Here is a 20,436-nt window from a genome sequence, read left to right on the forward strand (position 1 = left end):
AAATTGCTTAACAGACTCAAAAAAGTCGGAACATTTATCAATTTCAAATAGAGATTCATATAACTTAGAGTAGAAAGATTCCACATAATTTGTAATCAATTTCGGGTTTGAAGTGAGAACATCATTAATTTTAAGAGAGGAGATCATTTGTCTTTTCTAATTTCATTTTCTAGTGAAAAAAAATAACTTGTATTCTTTTCCCCCTTTTCTAACCGCTTGGCTCTAGAACGAATGAATGCCCCTTTTGCTGTATTAATATACAGGGTGGGCCATTTATATGGATACACCGTAATAACATGGGAATGGTTGGTGATATTAAAGTCCTGTTTGTGGCACATTAGTATATATTAGTACACACCACCCATCTTGAGGAGTTTGCCCCCTCACATATACTAATGTGCCACAAACAGGACTTTAATATCACCAACCATTCCCATGTTATTATGGTGTATCCATATAAATGGCCCACCCTGTATATCTGATCAATTTGAGTTTTTATTGTCTCCAATCTGACTTTTTCATCTTCTGTAAGATTAACTTTTTTCAAAAGAAATTCTAATTCTGTCATAAGTGCCTTTTCCTTATTCAAATTATTATTTTGTACTTGCTTACTAAAGTAAACAGCCGACTGCCTAACTTTAAACTTAAATAATTCCCATTTTTTAACATGCGACATTTGCTTATTTCCAAAAATAATTTGTGCTACTTCTCGAACCTGGGTTACAAACCCTTCATTACTAAGCAAATTATTTAATTTCCAATAGCCTCGCATACTATTATTTTTAATAACGGATCCAGAAAGTGTTAAAACAATCATTTTATGATCTGAAAGAGGTGCATGGCAGTATGTAACATCAATAACATATATTGGACAGATCCCGGGTTGATTAACCATAGATCAATCCTTGATTGTAAAGACCTAGAGGAGTTACTCCAAGAATAACAGTTTTCATTAAAATTCAAGAATCTCCAAATATCCACTAAAGAAAGATGGGTACATAAAGCAGTAGTAAATTTAAATTTTGAAGTAGAATCAAAAAGGCACCTTGATATTTTCCCATCAGTACTGATATAGAATGAATGGCCTCCGTAGACATATTTTTGGCTTGGACTGCAGAATTATGACCATAAAAATTTCCTAAAACAAATACAGAGTTATCCAATTTAACAACTGTATGTAACCATCTACCTTCTTTTGAGCTAACGGATTCCAGTACGCCACCTTTAAATTTATTTAGAAGAGTAGCGACACCTGCCGAATGAGAACCATGACAAAAGAAAATTTGATCGCCCCACTGAGAACGGCATCATTTAACATCAGATTTGCACGAATGAGTCTCTTGTAAAAAAATTATATTTGCATTTGTACGCCTAACAAAAATGAACATAGACTTCCTTTTAGTGCTGTCTCGTAAATCCCTTACATTAAGAGAAACAATCTTTAAACAACTAAAAACAAAATCAGACATAGAAAAATCTTATTTGGATGCCAGAACAATGTTATAAAGAACCCTGAAACAACGGAATTCACAAACCAGTCGGTATTGATCCACTCCAAACTCAGAGTCGCCGCATCACCTTGACGAATGCAATTTGGTCTGCAGACTGAGCACAAGCTTTCAGCTCAAACTGTCTACCCAGCATAGTCAACGCCTCCCTCTCAGTTAATATTCATCTTGATAGTCATCAACAGACAGTTTTTCTCCATCAATAAAGGCATCTGCTCCACGAAAGTAAGCTCTCTTCCCCTCTTCTCTCGCCACCTTTACCCTTGGCCATAGCAGCTTCCTCTGTTGTCTTTCTGCAAATGTCAGGTCCTCAGCCAGACGAACCCCTCTTTCCTTGAGTGGAGGATGATCCCGTGCAGCTTTCCAGACTTTCTCTCTGTAGGACCTGAGCGTGAACTGGATGATGACTGGCCTAGGACGGTTACTTCCAGAACCAGGACGTCCAATCCTATGGATTGTGTCGACATAAAAACGGATGTCATCTACCTCGTCCGGAGTAAGCATTTTTAGGATTTCGAGCACTTTGATTCTTATATTTTCTCCATCTGTTTCTCTCGTTATTTAGCCTCAAATTCCATCTCCTACTGTAGATCTCGGCTTGATCGCACTTGCAGTGCACAATGCAGAAAATGCTTTTTTTTGTATGTGTGTTCTATGTAGTTTTCATTATTTTTAATTATAAATTTGTAGTTGGCTTAATGTGCATTTTATACGTACATGTACAATTATTTTATATGTACGAATTTATTTTGTATGGATGGATTGACTTGCATGGTTCCATTGTTCACCACAAAACTAACCATTTGCGCTAATAAAGTAAATGGTCAATTTTGATTTCATGTGTACTTTAAGTCACTTTTCGTCCCTGATACGAAGCAAATACACTATCTAAATACATAACTTCTACTAGCCAAAAAAAGAAAAAGAAAAGAAGTCAAACTGACTACGTCACAACTTGTATATAAAATAAAGTTTGGATTTATACATTAATTTCTTATTCAAATAAAATCCTGTCATCCAGCCATCTTCTCCCTTCCGCTGTAATCCTTGATTGAAATCGTTATTATTTCGAACTATAAAAAAGAAACACAAATGAAATATTAAAACGAGTAAGAAATAAACGAAAAAATTATACAACAAAATAAACAAAACAATATTTCAACATAATACTCAACCCATCCTCATCCTTTTCACCAAAAATGTGTTTTAGGTGGACAGATCAATACAGTACAAAGAACATCAAAAAAATGTAGGATGCTGGAAAATATCAATGTGTCTTCTGTTAAACAAACACTTTTTAATCTTCGCTATTGCTTCAATGCAAATTAACAAGCACAGCGTTATTTGTTGCATAGTGACGTGTGTGTTCAAGTAAGCCAAATATGAGCAGATTCTGTGCAATACTTTGTATTTAATATATCTTGATGACTCGAGTTGAGTATTTGCGCTAAATCTGTGCAGATTTGGCTTACACAAACTTCCCCAGCAAAGTGAGTAAACACAAAAATCTGCCAAATTGGCTAGTGAGAAAGTATAATGAGAAAGAACCAAATCGCTTACCACAGCTATGCAGACGACACACAGCTCTACTTAGCCCTATCGCCTAACGATTACAGCCCCATTGACTCCCTGTGCCAATGCATTGATGAAGTCAACAGTTGGATGTGTCAAAACTTTCTTCAGTTAAACAAAGACAAAACGCGTTTGGAAACAAAGATGAAGTTCTCAAGGTGAACGCATACCTTCACTCTAGGGGTCAAACAACTAAAAATCAAGTCAGGAATCTTGGTGTGACACTAGAGTCAGACCTTAGTTTCAGTAGTCATGTCAAAGCAATAACTAAATCAGCATACTATCATCTGAAAAATATTGCAAGAATTAGATGCTTTGTTTCCAGACAAGACTTAGAGAAACTTGTTCATGCTTTCATCACCAGCAGGGTGGATTATTGTAATGGACTCCTCACTGGCCTTCCCAAAAAGACCATAAGACAGTTGCAGCTCATACAGAACGCTGCCGCCAGGATTCTGAGCAGAGCCAGAAAATATGAACATATCACACCAGTCCTCAGGTCTTTACACTGGCTCCCAGTTAAATTTAGGATTGATTTTAAAGTATTATTACTGGTATATAAATCATTCAATGGCCTAGGACCTCAATACATTGCAGATATGCTCACTGAATATAAACCCAACAGATCACTCAGATCACTAGGATCATATCAGCTAGAAATACCAAGGGTTCACTCAAAGCATGGCGAGTCTGCTTTTAGCTATTATGCCAGCCGCAGCTGGAACCAGCTTCCAGAGGAGATCAGATGTGCTCCTACTGTAGTCACATTCAAATCTAGACTCAAAACACATCTTTTTAGCTATGCATTTACTGAATGAGCACTGTGCCAATGTTCGTCCGACTGTTTGTACTGTACTGTATTTTATTTTTTTATTTTTTCTTAACTGTTTTAATTATTCTTATTTCTTTTTATTATTTTAATTTCTTTTATGTAAAGCACTTTGAATTGCCATTGTGTATGAAATGTGCTATATAAATAAACTTGCCTTGCCTTGCCTTGCCTAGTGATTTGACAGCGTTACCCGCCACAGGTTATTTTTACCTGCATTGGTGAGTTGGCGGATGTTAATTAAACCCTTATGATATTTCTTCATGTGACTGAGAAAACTACATGAATGTCTAAAACTCTTCTCACACTGAGTGCAGTGGTACGGCTTCTCTCCAGTATGAAGTCGCTCATGTACTTTCAGTGTTCCCAACTGAGTGAAACTCTTGTCACAATATGAGCACTTGAAAGGTTTTTCTCCAGTATGAATTCTTTGGTGCCGTTTCAGTTGGGCGACTGTAGTAAAGCTCTTCCCACAGTCACAACACACATGATCTCTCACGTCATTATGTGTTTTCCGGTGCAGTTTAAAACTGTCCAGCCTTGAAAAACTCTTTCCACAGAGAGAACACACATAAGGCCTCTCATCTGAATGAACTTTCAGGTGTTGTTTTAGATCTGATGATGCAATAAAATCTTTACCACACTGATCACAGTTAAATGGTTTTTCTCCGGAATGAATACGCAGATGAATACTGAGAGTTGATGCTTGAGAAAAACTCTTCTCACACTGAGTGCAGTGGTACGGCTTCTCTCCAGTATGAAATCGCTCATGTTCTTTCAGGTTTCCAGACTGAGTGAAACTCTTGTCACAATATGAGCACTTGTAAGGTCTTTCTCCAGTATGAATTCTTTGGTGTAGTTTCAGACTGTGAGATGTAGTAAAGCCTTTCCCACACTCAAAGCACACATGATCTCTCACTTCATTATGTGTTTTCTGGTGCACTTTAAAATAGTTCAGTCTTGAAAATCTCTTTCCACAGAAACACACATAAGGCTTCTCATCTGAATGAACTTTCAGGTGTTGTTTTAGATGTGATGCTTGAGAAAAACTCTTTCCACACTGAGTGCATGTATACGGTTTCTCTCCAGTGTGAATTCTCATGTGAGTCTTAAGGTCTCCTTTTCGACCGAAACTATTTCCACACTGAGAGCAGGAGTGCCGCTTTTTGGCTTTTGTTTCTTGAATTTTAATGTTGTGATGTTCCTCCTTAATTTTCTCCAGTTCTTGTCTTTCCTCTTTCACTTCCATTCGATCTAAAATAAACATAAGATTAGAATCAGTTTAAGTGAACCCTGATTTAACCCCTTAAACCCGAAGTGTATTGCCGGCGGTGAGAATGTCCAAATGTAATGTAATGTATATTTTCTAAAAATGTATAAAGTGTTCTATCAAACAATTCCTACCTTTTGACTCTACTTGCTATAGTTTTGGAGTTATGAGTCTTTAGTTTTGTGTATGTGTAACTCTAAAACGCCCTCTGGGCTTACGGGTTAATAGCAGAAAGCAACAGAGATCTAATATCAGACCTTTGATGTGCCAAAGTTTAGTTCTGTCATTCTCTTGTTAATATGATCAAAATGAGTTTGACAACTGTTATATCCTACAAGATTATGGTTAAAAGTACATAGATGGCGATTAAAATTGTATAAGCATTTCTATAGAATTTTTCATCCATATACTGATTATTATTTCACAGCTACCAAAGCAAACAACAATGAAGAATCAAGAATGGACACCAACCTATTTGTTCCTCAGTATCTTCATGTTTTATTCTGGATGGTTCTGGATCACTCGTGTCTTCAATCTCCTCTTTAATAAACTCCATCTTTAACAGTCACACAGATTTCAGCTGCTACTCCTGGAGTTTGTCCTTCTCTTGTAGGATGATGGGAATATTCCCAGTATTTATTGGTGAATTGTTGTGGGAGGGGCTTCACTGCAGGTGTGAAGTGTGATCACCATATCTGGAAAAATCAAAGATAAGTTACTGAATTTATTCTGGATTACTTAAACAGCAAACACATATGATGCTTCAAATATATTTAGTTCAAATATAGAGCATTTTAAGTTGCATATTGGTAGTATATAAAACAGCTCTAGGTTGCTTATTTTTATGTAACCCAGAATATTATAAGGATGAAACAGGGCACAGGTTATATTTTTATCTAAACTAATCAGAAATCTAACATAAGGCGACAGAAATCCACTTAATATGGAATATGCAGACTGAATAGAGGAGGGTTGAAGTATAAGTAATATAAATAATAATATTCAGTAGCAAAGTTGTTTTGAAACAATGCCAATGTCTGGTAACGTTCTAAACTGTACAATGACAATAAAAATACAATTTAAACAACTTTACCGTTCAAATAATATAGGTTTGACGAAACAAAAATTATTATAAAATGATAATCCGCTACAATTGATGCAGCGCTGCTTAACGCATTGGGAACGTCTTTAATTGTGACCTGCTGTGAATATAGTGTCTTAGTGATCTTAAAAGAGTTTCAAAAAGTCAAAAAGAGAAATGAGTCAGCAAGTTAAGCATGGTGTCCCTCCATGTTCTCATCCTATGTCAGAACTGGATACACACTCTTACTGCTTTGTGTGTTTGGGGGAGGAGCATGCAGCCGCTGCATTGGAGTCAGGAGAGTGCGAGCATTGTGAACTGTTCACAGTTAAAATGCTTCACGCTCATCTTGGCTACTTTCAGTCCGCACCCGCATTATCATCGTGGGGCTCCCTAATGGATTTGGCTGACGAGCAAGAGACGGGTCCGTCCCTTTCACTTGCTTGTTCACCAGATCCACGCGTTCCCTCGTGTGATCCAAAGTGCACCCCGGTGCGTCTTCGGCTCACGCAGGGGACGATAATGAATCTCTTGGGTCTACGGACTTCGAGCAGCCAACCTCTGAGCATTCCTCGCGCGAAGAAAAATCTGCAGTGGCCAGATTGCAGCTTGACTGGCCTCGAGAACAAGAGACCCCCAAACGCAGTAAGCTTGAGGATAGGTTTTTGTCCGGTGGCAGGGGGTCGGGACCTCAACATCCGTCTCTCCCCTTCTTCTAGGACCTCCATGATGAGCTATCTAAGTCATAGAGAAAACCATATACCTCTCTTGTCTTTGTACCCTCGATGTCGACTTTGTCTATCATGTGTGCGAAGGCGCGAGGGTATGCGGAGATACCCCAGGTTGAAGAGACGTTCACGAGCTATCTCTCGCCTGGGTCTGCATCTTTGCTTAAAAAACCTACCCTCCCCTCAAAGCCATGTAAAATAACATCTTCGCTCGTGGGTAAAGCTACCAAGCTGCAGGTCAGGCTGGTGCTGTGCTGCACACAATGGCTGTGCTACAGGCATACCAGGCTGACCTCTTGAAAGACCTGAGTGCGGGTACTACGATAGACGAGGAAGCATTCTCTGAACAGCGCTGAGCCATGGACCTGTCTCTCCATGCCACTAAGCAAACGGCCCATGCCATCGGCCGTTCTATGTCCGCTTTGGTTAGCACGGAGAGGCATCTGTGGCTCAACCTCATAGGAATAAAGGATAAGGGCCGTGTCTTTATTTTGGACTCAACAGTTTCTCCCTCTGGCCTGTTTGGCGACTTGGTCAACACAGTCGTCACCAGGTTCAGGGAGGTTAAAAAACACGAGGCAGAGTTTGTTCAGTTTCTTCCTCGCCGCACTCAAGGGGAGTGGCCAGCCTCTCCCTGGTCCTTCAAGATCTAGGGAGGTGAAAAAGCAGAGCGTGGCGAGCCGCGCTCCCCCTGATAAAAATTGGAGACAGGCTCGTCAGACTCAGCAACCTCCCAAGCCAGACCTCAGGACTATCCTCAACAGAAAGAAGAAGTCCTGATGATCTGGCGCCCAGTCTGGTGGGGGTAGCCCCCCGTGGGACAGGGTGCGTATTTTATCTGACCGCCCCTCCTCGTTAACCCCACAAAACCTCTCCATCCCCGCCACCTCTGGTGCTTCGGGGGGCAGTGGTTTCCAGCGAAATGTTAGATGTTCCATTGCTTCCTGATGTCATCCAGGACACAGAACATCTAACATCCCCTCAAAAGGAAATGTTAAAATTGATACCACTCTCAGAGAGTCTGGCAGCGTGGAAACTTCTGCCAGGCATTTCTGCGTGGGTATTAAGCACAGTACAGATAGGATACAGAATCCAATTTATTAATTGTCCTCCGCGTTTCAACAGCGTGGTCTCCACTTCCATGAGACCGGAGCTGATGCATGTACTGTCGCAAGAGCTTCAAACTCTTGTAAGCAAAGAGGCCATAGAACATGTTCCTCTTCCAGAGAGGCAGTCAGGTTATTACAGCAGATACTTCTTGGTTCCCAAGAAGGATGGGGGGTTGCGTCCAATCTTAGATCTTCGAGGCTTAAACCGTACAGTCATAGCGCTCAAGTTCAAGATGTTAACCATCAAGACGTTGTGTCGCAAATTCAACATGACGATTGGTTCGTCAAGATCGATCTGAAGGACGCATATTTTCACATACAAATATTGCCACAACACAGGAAGTTCCTGAGGTTCGCTTTCGGGGACGAAGCATACCAATTTCGGGTTCATCCATTCGGCCTAGCCTTGTCACCCCGCACATACACAAAATGCATGGATGCAGCACTGGCTCCATTAAGACTCCAGGGCATTTGCATTTTGAATTATATAGACGACTGGCTATTACTAGCACAATCGCAAAAGGTGGCGCTTCAACACAGAGACATTGTGTTAGCTCATCTAGTTTCTCTAGGGTTGAGACTCAACACCAAGAAAAGTGTTCTTTCTCCTGCCCAGAGAACGACTTATCTCAGCAAATAAGAGTGACGCGCCGAGGGCTTTGTATACTATCTCTGTGGCTCAGACCCCGGTTCCTCGCCTTGGGTCCCACTGCTGTAACTCTGTCTGACGCACCAACCGCTAGCCTAGCTTAGCACAAAGACTGGAGGTAAACGGCTCAAGCTAGCATACTGCTCCCAATAAGTGACAAAATAATGCCAACATTTTCCTATTTACATGTTGTGATTTGTATAGTCAGCATGTACAAATAACAAGGTCACATGAGACACAGACATCTTCTAACCATATACATACTGGGAACAATATTCTCAGAAGGCGAAGCACTGCTACTTGGGAGGAGTGATTTGCTCGCAGCGCCTGAGAAGCCCTGTGGTGAGGAGCAGAGTTCGCTCAGAGTTGGAGTAAATCACTCTGCAGAAGTAGCAGTGCGTCGCCTTCTGAGAATATACAGTGAGGAAAATAAGTATTTGAACACCCTGCTATTTTGCAAGTTCTCCTACTTAGAAATCATGGAGGGGTCTGAAATTGTCATCGTAGGTGCATGTCCACTGTGAGAGACAATCTAAAAAAAAAAAATCCAGAAATCACAATGTATGATTTTTTAACTATTTATTTGTATGATACAGCTGCAAATAAGTATTTGAACACCTGAGAAAATCAATGTTAATATTTGGTACAGTAGCCTTTGTTTGCAATTACAGAGGTCAAACGTTTCCTGTAGTTTTTCACCAGGTTTGCACACACTGCAGGAGGGATTTTGGCCCACTCCTCCACACAGATCTTTTCTAGATCAGTCAGGTTTCTGGGCTGTCGCTGAGAAACACGGAGTTTGAGCTCCCTCCAAAGATTCTCTATTGGGTTTAGGTCTGGAGACTGGCTAGGCAACGCCAGAACCTTGATATGCTTCTTACAGAGCCACTCCTTGGTTATCCTGGCTGTGTGCTTCGGGTCATTGTCATGTTGGAAGACCCAGCCTCGACTCATCTTCAATGCTCTAACTGAGGGAAGGAGGTTTTCCCCAAAATCTTGCAATACATGGCCCCGGTCATCCTCTCCTTAACCCTCTGAGGTCTGAGCTGTTTTCTGGGCCCTGGAGGTGTTCTGACATGCTCTGACATTTCTGGTTATTTCTGTTACTTGTGACATTTTCATGGCTAAAGTCTAATTACACTGTATTCAGCACAAACTCTGCTACAATAATATATCAACAGCATGTATGTAAAAGTTTGTAGTTTTGAGATAATGACATTTATGCGTGGTTTTTGAAAATACAAAAAAAAATTCTCACTGAAATAAGGCCATGAAACCCATACTGATTATTTCTTCACAAGACTTTTGAAAATTGTATGACGTAGCCTAGAATATTTGCTGCAAAACTATGTGAAAATCACCCTGACTGCTCATTCAGATAAGACAATATATTGATTTAAAATTTTTACGACGTGTTTTGTGTGAAAAAGCCTTATGCGAGAGCTCATTAATATGTAAGCTTTTCTCACCTGAGAAAGACAAAGAACCTCCCCTAACGGCCCTATTAGGAGCTATCAGGCCCCTATCATTCTGAGCAACCTTGCACAATACTGTAAATGAGGAGATTTAAAAAAGAATGGCTTTTAAATTGTTTGGATTTATTTACAACACAACATAATCCAAAGATACACAACAAATGCCAAAAAAGCACTTCAAAGACAGAGACCTTTGTGCCATTCCTAAAAACACTGTACATACCTTTCATTTCCAAGATTTTCACTTTACCATGTTCACGTACTGAGACTCATGTGAATGTTGAAGTCCTCAGTGGCATCTGGGACCTGAAAAAAAAAAGTGAACATACTGATATCAAGAGAAAGGCCTGCACGATTTTGGAAATAAATATTAGATTTTTCTGGTTAAAATTGCTTTTTAAAATTCCTTTTTAAAATTCACAGAATACACACACACACACACACACACACGTTTCCAACGATATATAATATAATGAACACCAGGTTTGTTGTGCCTTGTAGGCATAAGGTATATGCGCAGTGCGGATAAAATAATAATAACAATAAATAACCTATAGCAGCCTATAAATCTTCCAAAAGATTAGAGAAAAATATATTGATTATCATGTTACTTCAAATGTTTCCATCCGTTATGATGATATGAAATGAGATAATAATAAAAACATGAAGCCGTTTGGTGCGTTTTGCTTTCATCCAAAATATGATACATTCAAACGCGATCGCTTGCAAAATATGATACATTCAAACGCGATCACGCTCACATATAAAACATTATGGTTACCATAAACATATCTATGTTTGAGCAGATATCCACAAACACAGTAAACACGGGTCTAAATATTATAATATTCCCCATATATCTAGCAACAGTTCAACTGCAACGTGACATTTATGCAACAATAACAAACTAGGCTATGTAAGAATTTCTTACCTTATCTTTCTTGTCTTCAAATCGCGTTCTTCTTCTTCTGAGGTAGCCTAAATCCAATGTAAGCTCAGGCACGTCTTTCAAACTCGACGAAAAGTGAAGTGAAGTGTTTTGTTGTTGAGGTAACGAGCGCGTTCGCGTTCCATGTGGAGATTTGCATGTGAATATCTTTTGCGCGAGTAGGCGTGGCCAAATTAACTGTAATGAGCAAGCGTTTGAGAAGCTGGACATCTTGTTGGTTTTATACAAATTACGTAAACAGAGAATATTTGTTTTCGTTTTGAATCCGATTATTTAAAAGTACACACTTAAATGTTTATAAAGGTATATGGCTCATAAATGTGTGACAAGTATTCGCTGAGTTTTGTTTCAGTTTATAGACGTGCTCAAGAAAAAAAAGTTCACCGCGACGGAGAGGCAGAACGCACACCCTGTTTATTTTCTTTATTTTACAAAAGCACAATGTTTTGATTTGATTGTAAGTGGACACATACAAAAGGAGAAATATCACAGATTCTTTTTTTATATTTCTTTTTTCTGTATGACCATAAATGATGGAGTAATTTAAGTTTATAGTGCTACAATGTGGAGAAAATCCGGCAAAACGCGCCCGCGCGTTTGCCGACCTCAGAGGGTTAATACAGTGCAGTCGCCCTGTCCCATATGCAGAAAAACACCCCTAAAGCAATGCTTCACAGTAGGGATGGTGTTCTTGGTTTAGTGGAATTATGACCAAAAAGTTCTATTTTGGTCTCATCTGACCACATGACTTTCTCCCATGACTCCTCTGGATCATCCAAATGGTCATTGGCAAACTTAAGACGGGCCTTGACATGTGCTGGTTTAAGCAGGGAAACCTTCCGTGCCATGCATGATTTCAAACCATGACGTCTTAGTGTATTACCAACAGTAACCTTGGAAACGGTGGTCCCAGCTCTTTTCAGGTCATTGACCAGCTCCTCCCGTGTAGTTCTGGGCTGATTTCTCACCTTTCTTAGGATCATTGAGACCCCACGAGGTGAGATCTTGCATAGAGCCCCAGTCTGAGGGAGATTGACAGTCATGTTTAGCTTCTTCCATTTTCTAATGATTGCTCCAACAGTGGACCTTTTTTCACCAAGCTGCTTGGCAATTTCCCCGTAGCCCTTTCCAGCCTTGTGGAGGTGTACAATTTTGTCTGTAGTAGGGCTGTGACAGTATGGGATTTTTTCTTACCGCGGGGAAGAAGCAACAAATCTGGCGGTTTTGCGGTTAACCGACAACCCGACAAAATAAAAACGGACACGCCACGCAGCCAGTGTGTCGCCGACCTAAGGTAGGTGTGCTGCACTTAAGTCCAGCAAACGCCACAGGATGGTTAATTTTTCTAAGATGTGGTCTTAAGTTAGTGGTATTTCCTCGCGAGATACTTTTGTGCGACAAATATGGCATATTGCCTTCACCGGCTTCCCCTTAATTGTCACCTGCCTCAAAGGCGAGACAGTATTTAGCTTAGACACTAGATTCGTGGCTATTTTTTGAATAATGTCATTCGGCTAGCGCCGTCAAATGTTATTGCACTAGAGATCGCTACTTGCAATTAAAATCTAACTCCAACTGTTTACGTTATGCTTGTCTTTTATGCCTGTGTTTGTTTGTATTTAATTGAACATTATCTGTAAACATCACAAGTACTGAAACCTAGCAGTTAATTAATAATAATCAGACACACACAAAAAATAAATCCCACGTTTAACGGACTGTCCCTCCCTTGCGCAGGAAGCGATTTTTTTCTCCAGAAGCCCTTGAACATGGGACTCGCAGAATACAGTAAATTATACGCAAATATTAATGTGTTCATAGTTCATATCACACACCATATGCACTCCTGTATCTTTCAGAAAAAAAAAGAAAAAAAAAAAGTGCGGTGATGACCTCACACCGCGGTAGGCATCTCATTAACGCGATATTGCGGTGATGCGGTTATCGTCACACCCCTAGTCTGTAGTGTCTTTGGACAGCTCTTTGGTCTTGGCCATGTTAGTAGTTGGATTCTTACTGATTGTATGGGGTGGACAGGTGTCTTTATGCAGCTAACGACCTCAAACAGGTGCATCTAATTTAGGATAATAAATGGAGTGGAGGTGGACATTTTAAAGGCAGACTAACAGGTCTTTGAGGGTCAGAATTCTAGCTGATAGACAGGTGTTCAAATACTTATTTGCAGCTGTATCATACAAATAAATAGTTAAAAAATAATATATTGTGATTTCTGGATTTTTTTTTTAGATTATGTCTCTCACAGTGGACATGCACCTACGATGACAATTTCAGACCCGTCCATGATTTCCAAGTGGGAGAACTTGCAAAATAGCAGGGTGTTCAAATACTTATTTTCCTCACTGTAGTTCCCAGTATGTATACGGTTAGAGGATGTCTGTGTCTCATGAGTAAAGTTACTTGACATCAAAAAAAGTTAGGAATACCGAGGCAGATTTTTCTCTGGGCCCAGGAAAAGTTCCTGTCACTCAGGGCAATTTACATTCTGGGGTATCTGAATGTGGGAGCGGATTTACTGTCCAGACAGAAACTACAGACGGGGGAATGGAAACTCCACCCAGAAGTAGTAAAACAGATCTGGACCATATTTTACGAAGCGGAGGTGGACCTCTTCGCCTCCCAACAGACAGCGCAATGTCCCCTCTACTTCTCTCCGAGGCACCCAGCCCCCCTAGGTCTGGACGCGATGGCACACACATGGCCCAAAATGCACCTGTATGCATTTCCTCCAGTATCTCTGCTCCTGGGAGTTCTAGCCAGAGTTCGCCAACAAGGGTCTTGCCTCTTACTCATAGAGCTGCGTTGGCCGAACAAAGTATGGTTCTCGGAGATTATCTCTGTACTCGATGGCTCACCATGGGCGATTCCGGAGAGGAGGGACCTTCTGTCCCAGGCGGAGGGCACAATATTCCATCCTAGGCCCGACCTGTGGAACCTTCATGTTTGGCCCCTGATGGGTAAACTGAGGGACACTGGGCTTTCACCTGCCGTTATTGAGACCATTCTAAGTGCTAGGGCCTCCTCCACTAGAAAAAGTTATGCCAACAAATGGGGTGTCTTTGAAAGGTGGTGCGTCATAAATAATGCAGATCCGGTCAACTGCCAGGTTGCTTCAGTTCTGGAATTCCTGCAGGAAAAATTATCAACAGGCACATGCCCCGCCACTCTAAAGGTTTATGTGGCCACTCTTTCGGCTTGCCACGCCTTGGTTGACAGGGTGCCACTCGGGAGACATCCGCTGCTCGCTCGTTTCATTTGTGGGACCAGACGACTGAGGCCTCCCGTAAAAACCAAGATCCCATCATGGGACTTAGCAATAGTCCAAGAGGGTCTGGTTGAGACTCCTTTTGAACCTCTAGAATCAGCGCCTGACAAACTTCTGACTCTAAAGATGGTTTTTCTTATGGCAATAACTTCTTTGAAAAGAATCGGGGATATGCAGGCTCTGTCAATCTCGCCATCCTGCTTAGACTTTGCCCCAGGAATGGTAAGGACCATCCATACTAATACTAGACTTTGCCCTGCCTAAGGTACCATTTTCGTCTGTACATCCGGTCACTCTAGAGGCCTTCTGCCCTCCACCGTTCACAACGCAGGAGCAGGAGAGATCTCACAGACTGTGTCCAGTCCGTGCTCTTCAGGCCTACGTCCACCGCAGTAGCCAGTGGCGTAAGTCAGAGCAACTATTTGTTTGTTATGGGGGCAGCAATAGAGGTGTTGCCGCCACCAAACAGACCATGTCACAATGGGTCAGGGATGCTATTACTCTTGCCTATGAGGATCGCTGATCAATTGCTCCTGTCTGCCTCGCTGCCTACTGTGTGTGTTTGCTCGTATTTCTTTGTTTTGAACCATCATTTACTACAATTTCTAGTTGTTTATACTACTACTAAATACAGACCCAACATCTCAGATTAACCTGACATCGCTAGCTTCCGTTACTACTAGCACAACACGCTAGTAATTCGCTAGCCTGTTAACGCGCCACCCGTGCGCTCAGCTATTTTTATTTATTTATTTTTCTCTCGCGCACCCGCGTCTTTGAGTTCATAAAAGCTCAGGTGAGTAAGAATTAGGGTTGCAAAATTCCGGGAATTTTCAAAGATGGAAACTTTCCATGGGAATTAATGGGAATTTAAGGGAATTAACGGGAATTTATGGGAATAAACGGGAATAAACTGGGAATTTTAAAATTTGAAGCTTGGCTCTTCATAGGGAACTTAAATATAGTTGAGGAAAGTATATTTTAGCATAATCTTGACTAAAACAAACAGATGCCATTCAAATACACTTGAATATCCATGCCATTCCTCAATCACATGCACATAGCACACTGCTTACTGCATGGCTATTGAGACCACACCCCCTACTGGCACTGTGCATGCCTCCATCACATGTATAGAAGCCCAAAGCACAAGACTATTGAAGGCACACATTTGAGCCTGGGGACCAAACAAAGTGAAGTAAGTTTTGATGATATTATGGGGAAATATATTTATTAAATGTTTAAATTGCAAAAATCACATACAAATGTATTCATCTAGTAGAAAGCAAGCTGATAAGTTAGATGCTAAATAAGCTAGCATAACTATTTACCACATAAATAGGGCTGGGCGGTATGACGGTATATCAGAAAATATATAAGAAAATGTCAACCGTAACAGATTTTTTTTATTCACAGAAGTCAACTAGAGCAGTGCAGCACACTGAAAGTTTAGAGAGCCTTTGATCTTGCTCGCAACGGGGCTTACTTGACAACAAGGTCATATATCAATATTCTAACGAATAGAAATAACCTTAAATAATGTATCTATCCGTCTCTTATGTGTACAGTTACTTTCAGAGTGGACGCAAGCGGTTGCCGTGGTAATGAATATTTCCAAAATTCCCCAGCTTAACTTCCCATGGAAATTTACCGTAAACTTTCTGGAAATTAACTGGAAATTTTCCACCCCTTTGCAACCCTAGTAAGAATCAGTCAACAAACACGGTGAGTAATGTCTTGTCCTGTTATTGTCACCTGCACTTCATGTCACATGTTTAACATAGCCTTCTCTGTTGGTAATATAGGACTTATATGTGATAAATGCAAGGAGTCAGTTAGGCTGACAGAGAAGATTTCAGAACTAGAGACACGCATCCAAACTTTAATTGAGGATAGTAAGAGTGCTAGAGCTTTAGATACTATTTTGGATGCGCCTAGCATAGTGAACTCTTTAGATGATTCGGTTCCAGCTGAATTAGTGCCTGTGCAGCAAGGCAAATGGGTGACAGTGAGGGATCGCTCTAGTCGCGGATCAAAAAAACGCTCTTCCGTTCCGATTACCATAACAAATCGATTTGCCCCACTCAGTGAAACACCCACTTAGAATTCTGTTGATTGTGCCCTAGTAATTGGTGATTCGATCACACGGAACGTGAAAATAGAGACACCAGCCACCATAGTCGCATTTTTGCCGGGAGCCAGAGCGCCTGACATCAAAGCAAATATAAAAGTGCTGGCTAATGCTAATCGTAAATTCTCTAAGATTATTATTCACGTTGGCACTAATGATGTTCGACTCCGCCAGTCGGAGATCACCAAAATTAATATTAAAGAGGTGTGTGAACTCGCAAGTACGATGCTCTGGCCCCCTTCCTGTTCGCAGGAGTGATGAGATAGTTAGTAGATTTCGGCGGGAAAGTGACATCAATGCATACCTTCTATTCGACCTCTGCTTATTCATTATGGTCTTCTGTAATTTAACACCATAAATATACCAGACTGCAAACAAATAATTGCATTTTACGACCATTTTTTCTGCTGGTGCGACCAAAATTTGATATAGTCATGCTGGCGCAACTACAACGTTGCCCAGCATTAGCCTACATCTAAAACGAAATAAAAAAGCGGAACAAAACTGCGCTACTCATTTGAACTTCACGGACCAAGTAGCGCAGCGTCGCAAGCTACTCGATCACGTGACACAGTTACTACACAGCGCTGGGAGATCCAGTGAAGAAATCCATTGAATTCGCCACATAATTAATAACATCGCAGAGAGATCCAGTGAGAAGCATTCAGATTTGGCACAGAGTTCTCTGTTATAAACCATAGATATCAGATCAAACCGCGCTGACGTGGAAACCAGGATGAACGTACAAGTTATAGAAGGCTTTAAGTTCACAAATCAGCAACACTAACTGTAACTATGGTATTGTGACAGACAATAGTCAGATGCTTACGAGTACTACACATCTTTTTGTGCACTTCAAAACTATAATATCTAGGGTTGGGAACCGAGAATCGGTTCTTATCCAGAACCAGTAGTGTTTTTGAAAAAATACCAGAACTGTGCGAAATTCATAAGTTTCGGTTCCGAAAACAGTTTTGGTGCGCTGTGTGGGCGAAGTGCTGTGAGCTTATCCTTTAATAGCGACGTCTCATCTCATATTAAAATAATAATGAATGCACTGAAAAGCCCTCGTGCTACTCAAAAACGTTTTGCATCAGATATCAACGCAGAGCGCGAGAGAGAGAGAGTAGAGTTACACGATTCAAACACCCGCACTATCTTATTCATAAATGACAAAAACCTCACCCCTGAACATTCAAATCTGTTTGCGCTGTTGCTGACCCAGAGAGAGCAGTTGTCAATATGAAACAGCTTTACAATCACACAGTATCGATATTTCTATTACAAATATTCAAATGATCACAGAAGTACTGAGATAAAAGTTTATAATTCGAGTATAAACTGACGTCTACGGTAGCAACCAAAATAGAGTAAATCACCTGGCTTTTGAAAGTCGCTGCCTTCAAATAACGAGTGTATCGATTAGTCTACATCTGAAGCTTCAAAACATTCATAAAGACGCAGTCTGTAACTTTTTTGTGTTCACAATTTACAAAATGTATACAATGAACGAGTGCATCATGAATGCCTTTTTTTCAAACCGTGTTTTTGTCTTATCCAGAATTACTACTAATTAATTATTAATTAGTACTATTAATTAATTAATTATATTAAGCCTGCAATAAGCGTTTTTACTCGGACTATACTTTAGACTGGCGGATTAGCCCAGTACCTGCGTGGCTAAATAGAGAGAAGTAGCTCCGGCAACAATGTTCTTCCGCAAGACATTCAGTTCTGTTTATTAACCGCTAAAGCGCTGATTTATCCAGTAATGAAACAAGTAAAGTCTTTATGAATCAATCATTCAAAACGATTTTAAAACGATTCTCCACTGCTGGAGATACAATAAGCTAGGAGAGGTCCCAAATTATTCTATAGAATGCAGAAATTTTTATTTTCCTTCAGAAAAACTAATTATTATTTTTATTTTTTGCAAAAATTGCTTAACAATATGTTGAATTTGTTGACAGTACCAGTCTGTTAAACTCATTTGACAAGTATAAGAAATAAACACAAAAAGGATTGTGGATTTGTCCCTTACTACTATTTTTTATATTTGTTCTAATATTTTTTTTATTGAATGGGAACCGGAACCGGAAAATTTCTTACGATTCCCAACCCTAATAATATCATATTTAAATGTTTTTTTTTTTGTTGTTGTTGTTGTTTTTGTTCATCCTTAAAGACAGTCCCCATTTACAAAACTAAAAGTTTCAAGATTTAGGAAAACTGACTTTTTAAAAATAAAAAAAAGATTAAATTACCATTGTAACCAGTAGGTGGTTGCTGAGGACCACTTTAATAGCTATTTTCACTCCCTAATATCTATTTTTTTTCCCTCGTTTATGTTTATACAATGTAGAGACCTGTGTGCCCCGTCCAACTGATCCTGCTCTTTGGCCGTCACAGGTTTTAGACGCGAATTGTGTTGAAATAGTACAAAAGAGGCCCATTTAAAGTCCCATCAGATTTTAATTTTCCAAGGGGACTAGATGGCAGGGCGTTTCATAGTAGCCTACAATTCAAAACGCTCTCAAATGGAGAGAAAACCATGAGAAGCCGGCTTGTTTACTCGCAACAGAACATTGCTGTGTTCTGTTTTGGCTAGCAGCGGCACTGGTTATGGGCTACAACAGCGTTCCTAGTAAAAACTGTTAGTCTGGAGCCCTAAACAGAGCCTGTGAAAACACTCTACCAACATATTATTACACTCTAATAATAATAAACCAAGTCACACAACGCATTTCATTACATTGGCACATAAACACAAACTCGAGGAGCTGGTTAATGTTAAACTCTGTAATCTTGTAACATCTCTCACCTGCAGACTGGAAATATACGGCATCCGAAGAAAATATTCCACATTTGTCCTTCATTCACGATCGTTAACAGCATCACTTTCAGCCTCAACTGGTGAAAGTTTCAGCTCGGCTCTTCTCGTCTCTCGCGCGCTTCTGTCCTCTGTGCATCATTTCTTAAAGGGGCCGCATATTCTGAAAGTCCCCGTGAACCGGAAGTTGCAACCGACTTTATTTCAGTGTTGTGACGTATTTCCGAGAGAAACGGAATGGGCCATTCCACCGAATTGGTGACATTTGCTTGTTGTAACTCTTCAAAATTAAACTTTATTTTTTTTTATCTTTTTTCAACATTGAATCAAATACTACATATATTTAACCATCTAAGGTAAGTGGATATTCAGGGCTTTAGCCCAACCTAAAATTGAGTATTTTTATTTAAAGGAATTAATTAATTATAAAAGCGATTTAAGGGAATAAAGAAAAAGAAAACCTTATTGTATTAGTGAAATAATTGTAACTATTTGCAAATAAAATTTTATTTTTAATTATGCGTGCATTCTCTTTAAATGAATCAAGGAAATTATTGCATATTTTCAATTCAAAAAGGAAAATTTTATAAATAAATTAAAAAAGTTGAGTAATTTGCATCACCGGATACTGTCGGTAGTTGAACATTTCTATTGTAAAACAGTCAAATATTAAATGTTTATCTACTTACATTTTACCAGGCATTCGTTCACTTCTTTAATCATTTTGATATTGATGAGCTAGACCGCTGAAATCCTCATCCTAACAAGGGACTGTCAAACTGACATCAGAGAAGGGCCGTCATTGCAGAGGGGAGGAGCATTTTCAGATTTTGATCAAAGATTACGAAGCCAAAAATTTATTTTGTATGGATGGATTGACTTGCATGGTTGAATTGTTCACCACAAAACGAACAATTTGCGCTAATAAAGTAAATGGTCAATTTTGATTTCATGTGTACTTTAAGTCACTTTTCGTCCCTGATACGAAGCAAATACACTATCTAAATACATAACTTCTACTA

The 20,436-nt window shown here is 40.0% G+C and overlaps 1 protein-coding gene across 1 annotated transcript; it reads right to left on the reverse strand.

Annotated features, from left to right (window-relative positions):
- Positions 1 to 3,214: 3,214 nt before the first annotated feature.
- Positions 3,215 to 19,554, reverse strand: LOC311090841 (uncharacterized protein). Its single transcript, XM_084126411.1, has 3 exons — positions 19,406 to 19,554; positions 5,651 to 5,874; positions 3,215 to 5,163 (listed from the first exon to the last, which is right to left on the reverse strand). The coding sequence occupies exons 2-3, from the start codon at positions 5,733 to 5,735 to the stop codon at positions 4,082 to 4,084; spliced, it is 1,167 nt and encodes a 388-aa protein (XP_083982537.1). The 5' UTR covers positions 5,736 to 5,874; positions 19,406 to 19,554; the 3' UTR covers positions 3,215 to 4,081.
- Between the last annotated feature and the right edge of the window lie 882 nt (positions 19,555 to 20,436).

The sequence above is a fragment of the Abramis brama genome, assembly GCF_963993115.1.
Source record: "Abramis brama genome assembly, chromosome: 10".
NCBI lineage: Eukaryota > Metazoa > Chordata > Actinopteri > Cypriniformes > Leuciscidae > Abramis > Abramis brama.

What these genes read in the sequence shown, in the direction of transcription:
- LOC311090841 (XM_084126411.1), bottom strand. Translation starts at nt 5,735, where the DNA reads ATGGAGTTTATTAAAGAGGAGATTGAAGACACGAGTGATCCAGAACCA. An exon ending in AGATACTGAGGAACAAATAG is followed by an intron (nt 5,164 to 5,650) that starts GTTGGTGTCCAT and finishes TGTTTATTTTAG; the next exon opens with ATCGAATGGAAGTGAAAGAG.